Source organism: Lissotriton vulgaris, chromosome 1_1 (assembly GCF_964263255.1).
Source record: "Lissotriton vulgaris chromosome 1_1, aLisVul1.2, whole genome shotgun sequence".
In the NCBI taxonomy this organism is placed as follows: Eukaryota; Metazoa; Chordata; class Amphibia; order Caudata; family Salamandridae; genus Lissotriton; species Lissotriton vulgaris.
The window spans coordinates 1,486,317,266-1,486,330,830 of NC_141685.1; the positions used below are offsets into that span (position 1 = coordinate 1,486,317,266).

The following is a 13,565-nucleotide window of genomic DNA, read 5'->3' on the forward strand; positions in this document are numbered from 1 at the left end:
TGTATGAGGAGTAACTGACTCTGAAGGCGAAATCCCGAACTTTTTATCATACCGGGTGACAGAGATACGCCGTCTTTCATTCTCGGCCTACACCGGAGCTGAAGCCGGGGCCTCGATTTCCAACCCATCCGGGCTGGAATTGAACAACATCGGCTGTGAACCTTGGGCTTTGTCCGGTCTCCCGAACGGAGATATAATCTTCCTGTTTTTAACGGCGATTTCGTATCCTGCCTGCAACACACACGCTACGGCGTGACACATCGTTTGCTGCGGCCCCGTGTCCGACGCCCGGAGACACAAAGCTTGTCGGGGGGTGTGGACGGGAGCCCTGATCAGCGGCGAAGGAGTAACATCGTGAGGTGAGAGCGCCTGTTGTTGGTGTCCGCTCCAGATTTGCCTGCTACCCCGGAGAAGCCGGCCTCCGGGGTTTGCATCCTGATCTGTTGCTTGCGAGAGGAGATGGAGGGGGCAAAAGACACGCCACCGCTGCACGCTGTAATGGCGGCCATTAGAGCGCTCCACTCACAGATCATCGTCAACTACCAGGCACTGTCGGTAACAATGGACGATCTTTGCCGGAGACCGGACAGCGGCTTTTTGCCATCATCGCAGCCAGCGGTGCCACCAACGGAACATCGTATATCCAACTTCGAGGTCCCTGTGCAGAAGCCGGATCCCTTTGGCGCTGCGGATTCCTATAAGACAGATCACGCGCCCGTGAACGTTGTCAGCGTCCCTTGCCTGAGCCCTATCTCGCCGAATATCACTATGGACAACCTTGACTGCCTTAACAAGATCACCTGTGACTATTGGAGAGTTTTATCATCCTGCCACGCTTTTTCTCGCTTGCTTTGTGTATATCGTGAACTTTTATCCTTTACTTGGCTTGTTCGTACTGACTTGAATTTTCATGAAAGCGTTACCGCTCTCCCTGTTGCTGTGGCCTGGGTTAGAAGTGCTCCAGTGAACATTCGTACTGGCCAGGGTTAACTTGTGGGGCTTTTCAGGATACGGGACATAATTTAATCTGCTGCTGGGATTGTGACCTGTGAACTGCGGGAGTCGGGTGGTATGTTTGGTACTTCCCCGGATTGATTGTGTATTTCGCTGCATTTTATTTTGAACTGGTTTCCAGGGGGTCACATCTGGTGGGGGGTAGGGGAGTCCGGGAGTGTGTTTTTTGTTTCTCCTACTCCGCTGCTTTCTTCTTTTAGGGACGTTTCTGGGCCACAGGCACGCTGCTAGTGGGTTAGGCCGTAGCCATTGCAGGGGTGCAGGGTGGTGGGGGGGTTTGTTATTTTGCCTTTGTTTTGTTCTATGGCCCCTTTTTTCTTCTCTCTTTCGGGTATTCCTCTGGGCGACAGGCACGCTGCTAGTGGGATAGGCCGTAGCCATTGCAGGGGCGCAGGGTGGGGGGTGCGAGGGGGGTTTGTTATTTTGCCTTTGTTGTGTTCTATGGCCCCTTTTCTTTTTCTTTTTTCTCGCAGGGTCCGGTAGCGATAACTTTCGGTTTCATCCTGAAGTATATGAGTGGGCGGGGTCAGGGGTGGGTGGCTGTGATGATAGAAAGGTAGCTTTGTTCTTTACCCTTAGTGAACTTACTGGCGCTTGCATTTTCACTGTTGGTCTATTTTGATCCACGACTACTTTTAACACCTACCCACATTTTTATACCTCCGAGTGTGTAGCTCCGGATATCATGTATCTTCTTCTTTATCTTGTTCTTGGAGGGGGGGGGGGGGGGGTTAAATATAAAATGAAAACTTATTCATATCCTTGATTCGAAATGTTTTCAATACATCGTTTATCCTTTACCGCTGCCGGACCCATGGGTTGTCGGCTGAAGAGCTGTGTTATTGGCATTACTGATCCGTGTTGCATACATGTGGTACCGGCCCCTGTCGTTGCAGGGCTACTTTTGTATCTTGTGTTGAACGATATAATAAAGGTTTAAAAAAAAAATAGTTGTTTAATTTGGATTCTAGCTGGTCGAATTCCTGAGATATAATATTAGTATATTAATCCTAACTCTGGTTTTCTAATAAATGACAATCAGGACTGCCACATTGTAAATTACTTTTAGAGCCTTGTCAAAGGAGGGACATGGTAACTTTACTTTTCTACATGTTCCACTTTTAAATGCAATGCACCCTGCCTTGTTGGCTACAGAGCCTGCAAGGGGTACCTACTCATTCTAAAAGGGTGTTTTCTACTTTGTCAAAAAGGGCTATTTTTACAGATCACAATGCATCAATTGGGCTACACAGTGTAGGCCTATTGCCATGTTTGCACTGCCACTGTAAAGGATGGCAGCATCAGGATACACTCATGGGTGATAGTGCACTTTACAAATACATAACACAATAGGTGCTACAGTCCAAAAGTGGCACTTAACTTCCAGACCCTGAGTGCAGTGTTTATACAATATACTAGTGACTTATGGACAAGTTCAATGTAGCAATCAGCAGTAAGCCAATGTAACCATGGTTAAAGGGGAGCACATTCACTTTACCACTGGTTAGCAGGATTAAAGTACACAGTATTCAGATAGAGGCAACAGAAATCTAGGGTCCAGCAATTGGTGAAAAATCTGGGGAGACCATGCAGAAAAGGTGAATTTCTTACAATGCCCATCGTATTGGTGGGAGCTTGTGTCTTGAGGAAGCTAGCCACTGGCCTGCTGAGGAAATCTGCCAACTTTAGTGTGAGCATGGCATCATCGGGGGGGCCTGAGGCCCATTCCATTCCCACCAGCTTGAAATTACTAATATGATCTCCAAAATAACCCTTTCTAGTGTCTTTCCTTCTCAGCTCATCCTAAACCTCATTTTACTACTAGGATTTTCCCTATCCATTTCTAGAGACTCTTCTTTCCTCCATGTTTCCTTTTACTCGTTCCAAACTTCATCTTACCACTATGATCTCCCAAATGACCCTTTCTAGCCAACAGGCGTCACACCTATGCAAGATCTATTGGCATTGTCAATAATTGTTTGGACATGTTGCACAGCAGTGTGGGCTTCTGGACAACACAGCTTAAAGTCAAGAAAAAAGCACTCCAACTCGACCAGCGTCTATGTCATTGTACTTTTTTCTCTTTAAGCATCGGAGATGCGGGCGAGGAGGGAGAAGCAATGGACCATGGGAGGATGGCATGGGGAGAGCAAGAGCTGCAGAGGAGGGAGGAGGAAGAAGCAACAACAGATAGGGAGAAGGGCAGAGACTGTACAGTTCTGTTCACTCTTGTAGAGTGCATGTCAAAAATGTTTTTTAAAGTACCTGGAGGAGCGCGAGGGCAGTGGAAGGACACTGTCTGCCAAAGAAGCTGTGCTAGGTCAAAGCTCCAAGGAAAGCCCAGAAGTCCCAGGGGAAAGCATAAGGAGATGAGCAGGGGGAGGAAGCAGGCAGCGTGACCAATAGGAAGCACAGAATAGAGAGGGACGAGGAAACCAACCAATGTTAAATACCGGTCAGTAATGTGCAAGCTCTAACCCCATTTTAATATAAAAAAATGTTTACAAAAAAGGTAGCCGACAGCTTGATGAAACCGAAAAAGAAGACCATTAAAACTAGCACTGTAAGAGCCGTAGAAAAATCTCAGGAAGGACAGGCAAATGCTCAGCAAGCAGCACTAAATGAAACTGCTGCCAACAGCATCTTATATTAAAGAAATAGACAACAAATGGGGTGTAGATAATAAAAACGCATCTGTGAGACATTAGAAAAATAACGCACAATATCTGCAAAGAAAGAGGAAATGATTCCGAAGAACTCTGGCTAAAACCCCCTGTGAGAATAATTAAGAAATCTGATAGGAGGTGAAAAAAGCACCCAGAAAGCATAATGATTCTCCATGCAGAAAACAAAAGGGCCATGGAGAAGCCAAAAAGCATAATTCCGAAGAAAATGATTAGGTCTTAGTAAGAGAGAGCTGGACTTACACATGATCTTCACTTTCCCAAAAAGACTGCCATTTTCTTGTAAATAAAACACATGCTAAAGGTATTGGGAAAAGTGGTGATGGCTTGGCTAAGGACAATTAACGTAGAGCAGGGACTGGCCAACAGCACAGTCCCTCATGGAGCATGATTACAATAATGGCTTCCAGATTCAGGCACTCTGCTAAATACTTGACATGAATGCTGATTAAATTAGTCAGAACTGATCTTTGCTTCACTTGACCTTACTACTTTTGGGTACTTGGTACTTTTATGCTGACACTGCAAGGATGCAATACATGTCTAGCCTTGGGTATTCCTCCCAGAGATGTTCAGATAAACATGTGGACAACACCTTCCTACATTCCACACTGATTAGGGAAAGCCTCACAAACTCTTTCAAATACTCCATTAAGTAATCTCTCCATTGCATTAACTCAGAACATCCACAGATTGAAGCACTAGGCAGGGTCCCGCTTGCCACGGGTGCCACACTGCGAGGGGATACCACACTTCCATCATGGCATTCCTTGTACACACAGTGAGGTACTTCAAGGCCTCCGTATCTATGTCTAGGTCCATCAACCCTTGAAATAATGGTTCCTTCTGTTCTAGGAAAGATGCCCAGTGTCCCCAGCAAATGTGCAAGGTAAGGAGGTTGCCCAGTATAAGAATAGCACCTTGCAATCAACTGAAAAAAACTAACAAGTCTTCTAATTAGCTTCCATATTTAATATCAAACTGAGAATTCATTACACACACTGTGTGGTCTGTTGTCTGTCAGGTGGCTCACTCAAAAGTATAGCGGCATTAAGTATGGGACCCACGAGCAATCAAGGGCAAGAAAACTTTAGTAACTGTGAGCAAAGTAAAATGCCCCAAAATAATGTTAAAGTAATTACTGAAAAGTCAATTTTGATGTTTTCTTTGGGGCACATTGAACAATCTTTGAACAGCAATTATATTAAGGTTTCTTTTCAGCAATTTCTCTGCAAGACAAGTGTTGCACAGAAAGCAAGTTAATACCTAAAATGACGATTTTTCTAAATCTTCCCAAGTGTAGGTCAAGAGAAATCAATAACTCCATAGTATTGCACTACAACTCCGCTTTTAGCCCCCAACAACCTATTGAAACCTGCTTCTAAAATGGTAAAATAATCAACATACGTAAAATATGAGGGGCACACGGAGGTCTATCAATCTCACTAAACAGGGCCCGAGTTGTTAGAGATGATTTAATCGCACTCTACAATTACCATGAATGCTACTTTAAAATGCAGAAACTTCCTCCATCTATTAAGGTTATTTTCTTCAAAACATGGCCATAAACCGAGGCAGATGCATTTTGTACACACCGAAACCATGCAGTCATGTCGACAAAAACATTCAACAGTCTGTAACATAATCAATAGGAAATAATTTGAGACAGTGGAAAAATGATGAAAAGATTGAGCAATATGCAAAGTGGAACGGCGGTGGAAAGGGAAAGGAATTCCTTCCCATTTCAGATCTTTAAAAGATTAGGTTTAAATTGATGATTTTTTTAAATTTTTAATACAAAAGTGAAATGCCTGCTTACAAAGGTTATTAATCATGCGCCTATTATTCATACACACAGAAAGATGTCAATGTACACCATATAATCTTCTTTATTTCTGTTGGTATTTACGCGGTTTCAGAAGGCAATGTCTGCAAATGTGTTTCCTCTTATTTTCTAGAAATACTTATTTCATGTGTGTTCATACCCTTCTTAAAACCGTCTGTTTTTTGCCTTTGTTCAATTTCATGGAGTGGTTTTCCACTGATGTATGAAGACACCCTTTGATTTTTTTTCCTTAACTGTAAATGTCATTTTAAAGCCTAAATTATTTATTAATCGTTGTTCAGTTGTAACAGTTCGAAGGTTTAAGTAATGCTGGCCATAGGAAGCCATACAATTTTATTTTTAAAGCGTGCCATGCACCTGTAATATCCATTACAGTATTTGATGAGAGTTGTATGCAAAATAGTTTAAAGTTTATTGATTTTCGATTAGTTCAAAATGATTACATCTCGACTCGATTAATTAAAATCATTACATCTCGACACATTGAAATGTTTTAAAATATTGATAAAACACTGTTGTGAGAAGGTAAGGAAAAAGCTATCAAGTGTGAAGTCCCCTTTCGGAGCCACAAATGTTCCATCCCAAAAAGTCCGACACAGTCATTCACCTTAGCCTCACAAAGAAGTGAACCGCTAATTAAAAGTGCTCTGTGCTAGAGTGGATGCGACCACAGGAGATAAAGTGCTCTTGGAAATAAACAACGACCAATATAAAAACAATCAAAAGCATTTAAAAATGGTTATAGCTAGTCTGTAACCAGGACATTATCTTCATTCTGATTCATCAGTTAAGACACCCACTGGTCAAGAATGCTCCCAAGGGTCAAGGTGCTCCGTGCAAAAATGGGTAGCAAGGTAAAAGTAATCAAACATATTCAATTACAAAGCACCGCTTACATAAATTTAAGAAAACACCAGGATAGCCAACATGATTCTCCTTTTAAGCAAGTTAGGACAGCTGTTTAACCTGTCCTCACATTGAAAGTTCAAAATATCGGCAGAAAGCCAGTGGCCCCTCTGTGGTTTTAGGGCTTAGCAGATCACATGTATTAAGGACTCTTCTGTTTGGTCACACCACCTGAATGGCATCACCTTCACCATCCTTGCGACTATACCAATAGCACCATATGGGAATAAGTTCAAAGTTCATTCTTATAAATGTACAATCCGCCTTTTTTGGGAGGGGCAGATTCATATATTCAGGTAGGGTAACCGGAGTGTAGAGATTCACAGCCCAGCTGTCATGGAATTGGGCTCTCAAGGCCTAATCCCATGAAGTTCTCTTTTCTGCTTTCATTAATAACTTTGCTATCGTTCTCCGTGTTAAGAGGTTATTTATAAGATCTTCTGCACTCAGGGCCTTAATAGAGATTGCAAAAAAATGCCCCACGCTGAGCCAGGCTCCTGGAATTTCACCCAGAGGTGTTTCATTGAGCCAATTGGTGCCATTTTCAAATGTTGACAGTAGGAAACAAACGTGGCCCGCAAACCCAAATTCTGCTTTGTTAATCCAGTCTTATTTGTGGTTGGCTAGTGCAGGCTGGGAGTGCAAATCCATTATTTGTCAAGCCACTCATGGAGATGATCCTTAAACACCATTGGTTATTGTGGGCATCATCTTTGCTGCCACCACAGTCAGCAGTACATTTGTATTGTGGCATACAAGATTTCTATTGAGTTGGCTCATCCTGCATATCAGGGGTTTCAAAATAAATCTTAGTCAGAAAGCAATTTATAACTGCATGACAAGGAAAGTTGTGATTTAAGAATATTAGAAGTGCCGTACCTTTACTGATTGAAGAACACTGTCCCCCTTCTCAGTTTCAATCTTGCAGTTGTCACATTCAACTTTTTGAATTTTCACACTGCCAGTACCAAATGTCTTAATGTCAAGATCTAGAACGTAAAAAAGAAAAATCCCATTTATTTACAGCATCGGTTTTCAATTATTTTGTGGATTCAGGTTCATGAAAAGTGCCAGAATGAATTTGTACGGCCAAGGCCCCAATCTAGCTACACCAGAGTCTAAATTGCAAATAAACTTCCCATCAGTAGCTAAAAATGAACCTCGTCCTCTTTATGATCAAAGTTTCTGCAAGTAGATAATTCATAGTTCACCTTTAAAAGTCTGTTCACCCTTGGTACAGCAACATAAATGAGCTTACAAACGTGTGTAAAGTTGCAGTGGAAATGCAAAGAGCATTTCAGGGAAAGACTTTCCAGCACATAGAATCCTACACCATCCAGGTGGTAACTCCAACCGGTGTCAATGTTCCTTGTCTGGTAGATTTAGGTTCCATTCACAGGAACAGAGTCAAACTATATCCTGCTCGGGGAAACGTAAGAGACAATGTAGCCGCATAGCAATACACAATAAAAGGAGTATACTCCTTGTAAAATACACCACTTATCGGGTCATAGCTTAATTGATTAGTTAGCATATGCGTGATAGTTTATAAATATTGTTGGGCTCTGGAGTCACTTTTTTTTAGTTTCTTGTAAAGCGCATGTTACCTCCAGGCGAACTGTGTCACTGCTGACAAATTTAATAATAAAATAAGCTAATGCAAATCTAACAGGCTTTCAATTCAGCAAAAAAGCAAGACCAAGAGCTTTCTAAAAAGAAATGTTCCGTATTCTGCACAGCTGTAGAAGCTGGGCATTTCAGCGTAAGGGTCGTAGACGCCGTAAAAATAGCTTGACTAGTGTCACCTGTAACAGCTTGAAAGGGTAACAGGTTTGTGAACATTATGTTCCTCCTCCTTCCCTATGTAGCTGTCAGCCATCTCTTTTTTTAAACAAAAAAAATAATGTTCTTTATAAAGTTTCCAGCAAAAAAGGGAAAAAAGTACAAATTATGTGAAACTCCAGTATTTTGTAAATGCAGCGATCATTCATTGCTTGCTAAGTGAAATACAAGTGCTACAACTAATTATAAATATAATAAACTAGATAAATGTCTCACTGCCTCTAACAAGCAGACGTCGTCTGCCATCTCTGTACATATGTTCTTTACACATATTATTTGGTATCATTATAGAAGACAACCCCGGTGCATGTATGTTAGTTTGGGGTTACATGTAGAAGAAATTCTTACAGTAAAGCATTGTTGTACGTAGGAGAGTTAGAGATCAAACCATTTCAAATCTTCCAAAGGTATACCACAAACCACAAAGACGATATGGTTTTAATAAGTAACCAGTCACACTGTCGCCTATAATTTGTATCCTGTGGGCGAGAATGGTCAGCAAGCTGTAGCTGCAAGGAGGATTAAGTGTACTGTATTGATATCTTCCAATTAACATTAGGTGCAAATTAATCGTATGTATTCTGGGTTGCTTTATCTATGACAACGTGTGATTGCCACCAATGATTGATGCATATTATCATGAGCTTGGACCATTTGGCACAGAAGTCGTACATGTGTGGCTATATGGGCTGATTAATGAGAGTATGCTTATTTGAGAAATTATTGATTTTCCCCCTGAATCCTTGCGAGTTACTAGAGCCCCCCCCCCGGCCAGACCATGACACCACAGCAACCCTTAGCTAGGATGAGTAATAGTGGTGTGGGATTTTTCACCTTCTTCGCACTGATCACGAGTGAAAAGAATTTTTACTGTGCAGTTTCACCATGTGTCACAAGCAACTAGCAACAAACTGTGCTGATAATAGGCCACAGTGCATGTTTTTTAATACTTACACAGTCTAACACTAGACTCACATATAATATTGTGCTATAGTATTTTTACATGCAGTAATATTTATTTTCGAGGGACAAAATTCATTTTTCCACATCCGTCTTCGCATTTTCTTTTTTATCACACCCATACATCAAGGTATTTATACTTCATGATCTGAATCTTGGCATTATTAGTATTTTCTTTATCAGAAAATACTAATAATGCTGCGGTAGCTCCCGCACTGTTAATATCATCTTATCAGGATGGGATGAGGTTGTCTAGGGTGAAGCATGCCACAATTGTGTGGACAAGCCTTCCATCGTTTTTTGGGGATTTTGCAAGAGGATCTTCCTGTGACATTTGAGGAGGCACGCGATGCCCGCAATTTTTAACACATCTGCTGCAATAAAACTTAATGTTTGTTTTGTGTTTCCCCACCCATCACTTTTGCTGCCCGCCTGCCAGAGTTTAGGATGAATCACTGTCTGAGCTTGGCAGACAGCAGCAGAGAAGCATCCCCCCCACTCCTCCCTTCTGCAGGAATTGTTTGGGATCGAGAACAAGGTCTTCAGTGGGTCTCTTCGAGACACAGCTGGAACTCCTGGCATTGCCTTTCTAAGAAGCCTAACCCGATGACCGGGATAAGCAGCTTAGATAAAACAAAACATTTTTTGGCTTCATTTTCTATGCATCATATTTAGGCAAACATGGTCAACAGATGATCACACGTTGTTTCCTGAAGGATGTTCTGCTTTGAACAAGGTTTGTCACCCCAGAGATAAAATATATTTACTTTTCTATCTAATTGTGTCCACCCTGTGACCAGCTAATGGGAGTAAGTCTTTACAAATATGCTTCTAATGTATCATAGGTGTGTAGATGTATGGAACACGTGATAAATTTTTGTATTGAAGAATAATTGTGTGCGCAGGTGACAGTTGATGACTTGTGTACTTGTTGTGTTCAGTACTTGCCTCACCACTTTTTTGGTTCTGCAGAAAAAAATCCATCAGAGCAAAAATTCTACATAGTAGGTACTAAGTATTGTAAGGAGCCTTGAGTTATTAGACAGAATCTTTCCAGCATGACAATTTCTGCATAACATCGAAGACTGTGTCCACCAGATGCTAACCTATGTACATGTGTTTCTATTGCTTCAGAAAGTGGGCTATCTGAAAGGTTTTCACCACAATACAAAGGCTACAGGTAGTATAAATCTTTAGCACTTTCAGTCCTTGGTTATCTTAAGCGATTAGTGTATTTTTTGACAAGTGCAGCATAAAGTGTACACTATACTTAGTAGATAAGTTTTAATATGCTGTGGGGTATTTCTCATGAGAGTTTCACTGTCTGCAAACAGTGTGGTACAAGGCCCCCGTCGGCTCTCCGCATATAGCATGGGAGGTGCTATTAATCCTGCTCCCTGCAGGCAGGAGCAATATTTTAAATCTGCATCACAGTGGGCCGGGAACCAGGGCAAAGCCCGCTACCAGCGGGCGGAAGCACTGTGATGCTCCTGCCCACTGGGAGCAGACTTAGTGTTTACTTCCGCTGGGCAGGAGTTTTGAAAATGCTCCTTCAAAGTGAGAGCAAACACAGGTTTCCCTGTCTACAACTCTGCGGGCGTGGAAACTGCTATGTCCCGGGGGTAGGCGCCCACGGACATAGCATCTGATAAGTCTCGGGGGATGGGGTCATTAATGGCTCTGGGGCTGTGTGGCCTGGCCCCCCTCTCCCCTTTTTGAAAATGTTCGGTCCCGGGGGTTGGGCACACCAGGGCGTCTCGAACCTGGAGGAGCAGGGTTGCGTGTCCCTCCCACTCCCTGTACATAATATGTTCAGCTCTGGCCCGGGGGTGGGCTCCCAAGGGCCTCTGATGGCTTGGGGAGAAGGGCCGGGCACCCCTTCTCCTCATAAACATTTTTTCAGTCCCAGGGGTTGGCTCCCCAGGGTTTCTGGAGGCTCGGGATGGGGTCATATAGCCCCCTTCCTTTTTATAAATTCAGCCCCAAAGTGGGTTAGTAAATAAATGCGACCCAGCTGCCATTTTTTCCCAGAACCCGCAAGAGTCTTGTGGGGTTACAGCATTTGTTGCCTTTTTTCGGCCCGGGGGTAGGGGGAGGTTCCCTCTGGGTTCCTCCATGGGGCCTAGGGGGTATGGGCATTGTTTCTAATATTTTATAACTACAGGACAGGGAACTAAGTTCCAGTTGCTGTCAGCCAATCACAGAGCTTTTTGTTGCAGGAGTCTGACTCTCACAAGAGCAAGATGGCTCAAGTGTAATAAAAGCTCCCTGGGCCAATCAAAATGCTCTACTTTTAAACTGGCGCTCCTGAGTCTCTTGCAGACCCAACTATCTAAATATACAATAATTTTTTACCATACATTTCTCAAAAACTACTGAACGGATTTACACCAAAAAGCACAATATGTGGTCCAAGATCTACCTTCCTTCCAAATTTGGAACAATTCCGTTCGTACGTTTTTGCAAATCAAAAAACGCTCTTTGGAAAGAGCATTCCCACAGGCCTAAAGATACACTGGGGAGCATTTATGTATCTTCTGGCAAGATGCCTAATAGTTTAAACTTCCAAATCTATGGAAAAACTATGCAAAACTAATGAACAGCAACAAAATAAAATGGAACACAAATGCACAATACTGTGCCACAAAATTACACATATTTTGCCTTAAAACTTCCTTTCTATTTCACAATATCCTGGATGATCTGCATATATTCTGCCTAACATAGGTTACCTGAACATTAAATAAGCAACTGTTTAGGGTTGTCATGTCACATTACAAATGCAGAAAGGGTTCATAACCTGATGTTAGTTATGATGTTGGCTTCTTCTTTGGGACCTTCTCACATAACCAGACCTAAACAGATGACCAGGTGTTGTACACGGAAAGGCCAATGGTAAGCTTACTACTAAAAACAAACAGGCTTACAGCCTGCTCATTGCTTAACAGTGGTTAGCTTTATTGTCACTCAATCGCTTCCTTCCTACTCAACAACTTTCCTTTTCCCAGCTTGTCCATCTTGTGTCTGTATCTTACTTGGAGGATATCCTCTTTACCATATCTCTGAATGGCTGGCCTCTATCCTTCCACTAGTCACTTTTATGAAACACATTTTTTCTTTTCCCTTAGGCACTCCATAAGAGCGCATGTGTTTTCCAGCTCTTTCCCTTGTGGGCTTCAAACTAAACGCTTCATGCTGCTTTCTCTTTTGTCATGCAAACTCTCTTATTTCTCCCCCGACAAACTCACTCCCTGCGTTCAGTGTTCTTACTCGTGTGCTTCCTTCCTGTACCTGTATCACTCTTCCTCGTGTTCTGCTTTTCCCCTCCCCTGACCGACCGCTCCTTAGTTGTCTTTTTCTTATCTGGACATTTTAATTGACAGAAGGGTAAGCTGGAAGCCGCAGGTAGACTGCCTAGCTGTTAGGCATGCCCAACTCACGGGGTGTTTGCTGAAGGAGCCCAGCCAGTCTCATACCAAACCTGTAGCACCAGCACTCCAGCTCTACAACTCCAAAATTAGTGCCTCGCTACTTTATGGGGCTGAGTTGTGGGGTTATGTGAACTTGGACTGTCTAGCCATGGCTCAGAACAAATTCCTACGATCTATAATTGGTCTCCCTCAATCTACCCCTTTAGTACCCCTGTTTTTGGATTTAGGGTGTCATTCAATCAGGGATGTGCCACACTACAGGTTGTTTGCCTATTAGAGAAGGCCTTGGGTGACCCCAGAACTCACACATTATGCCCTGGCTTTGGTGGAAGTCAGGGATTTGGACGTAAACAGGAAATTGGTGTGGTTCAGGAGTGTTAAAATTACACTATCAGACATGGGGTTGAGCCATTTGTGGACCTCCCCGGCTGATCTTGTTGTCAATGTTGACAAGACCACGTACATGGTCCTGACGAACTCCCCAAAGGCTATTGGTGTCGTCCGAATGAACAAGGGAATTCTGGAACAAACTGAGACTTTTTCGTATCTGGGCATTTTAATTGACAGAAGGGTAAGCTGGAAGCCGCAGATAGACTGCCTAGCTGTTAGGCATGCCCAACTCACGGGGGATTTGCTGAAGGAGCACAGCCAGTCTCATACAAAACCTGTAGCACCAGCACTCCAGCTCTACAACTCCAAAATTAGTGCCTCGCTACTTTATGGGGCTGAGTTGTGGGGTTATGTGAACTTGGACTGTCTAGCCATGGCTTAGAACAAATTCCTACGATCTATAATTGGTCTCCCCCAATCTACCCCTTTAGTACCCCTGTTTTTGGATTTAGGGTGTCATTCAATCAGGGATGTGGCACACTACAGGTTGTT

The 13,565-nt window shown here is 42.9% G+C and overlaps 1 protein-coding gene across 1 annotated transcript in view; it reads right to left on the reverse strand.

Moving 5' to 3' along the window:
• FAM185A (family with sequence similarity 185 member A) overlaps positions 1-13,565 on the reverse strand; it is a 128,039-nt gene that overhangs the window by 81,027 nt on the left and 33,447 nt on the right. Inside the window, exon 2 of the mRNA XM_086967352.1 lies at positions 7,330-7,439. Coding sequence (XP_086823478.1) covers positions 7,330-7,439 — 110 coding nt within the window. The remainder of the gene's footprint in view (positions 1-7,329; positions 7,440-13,565) is intronic.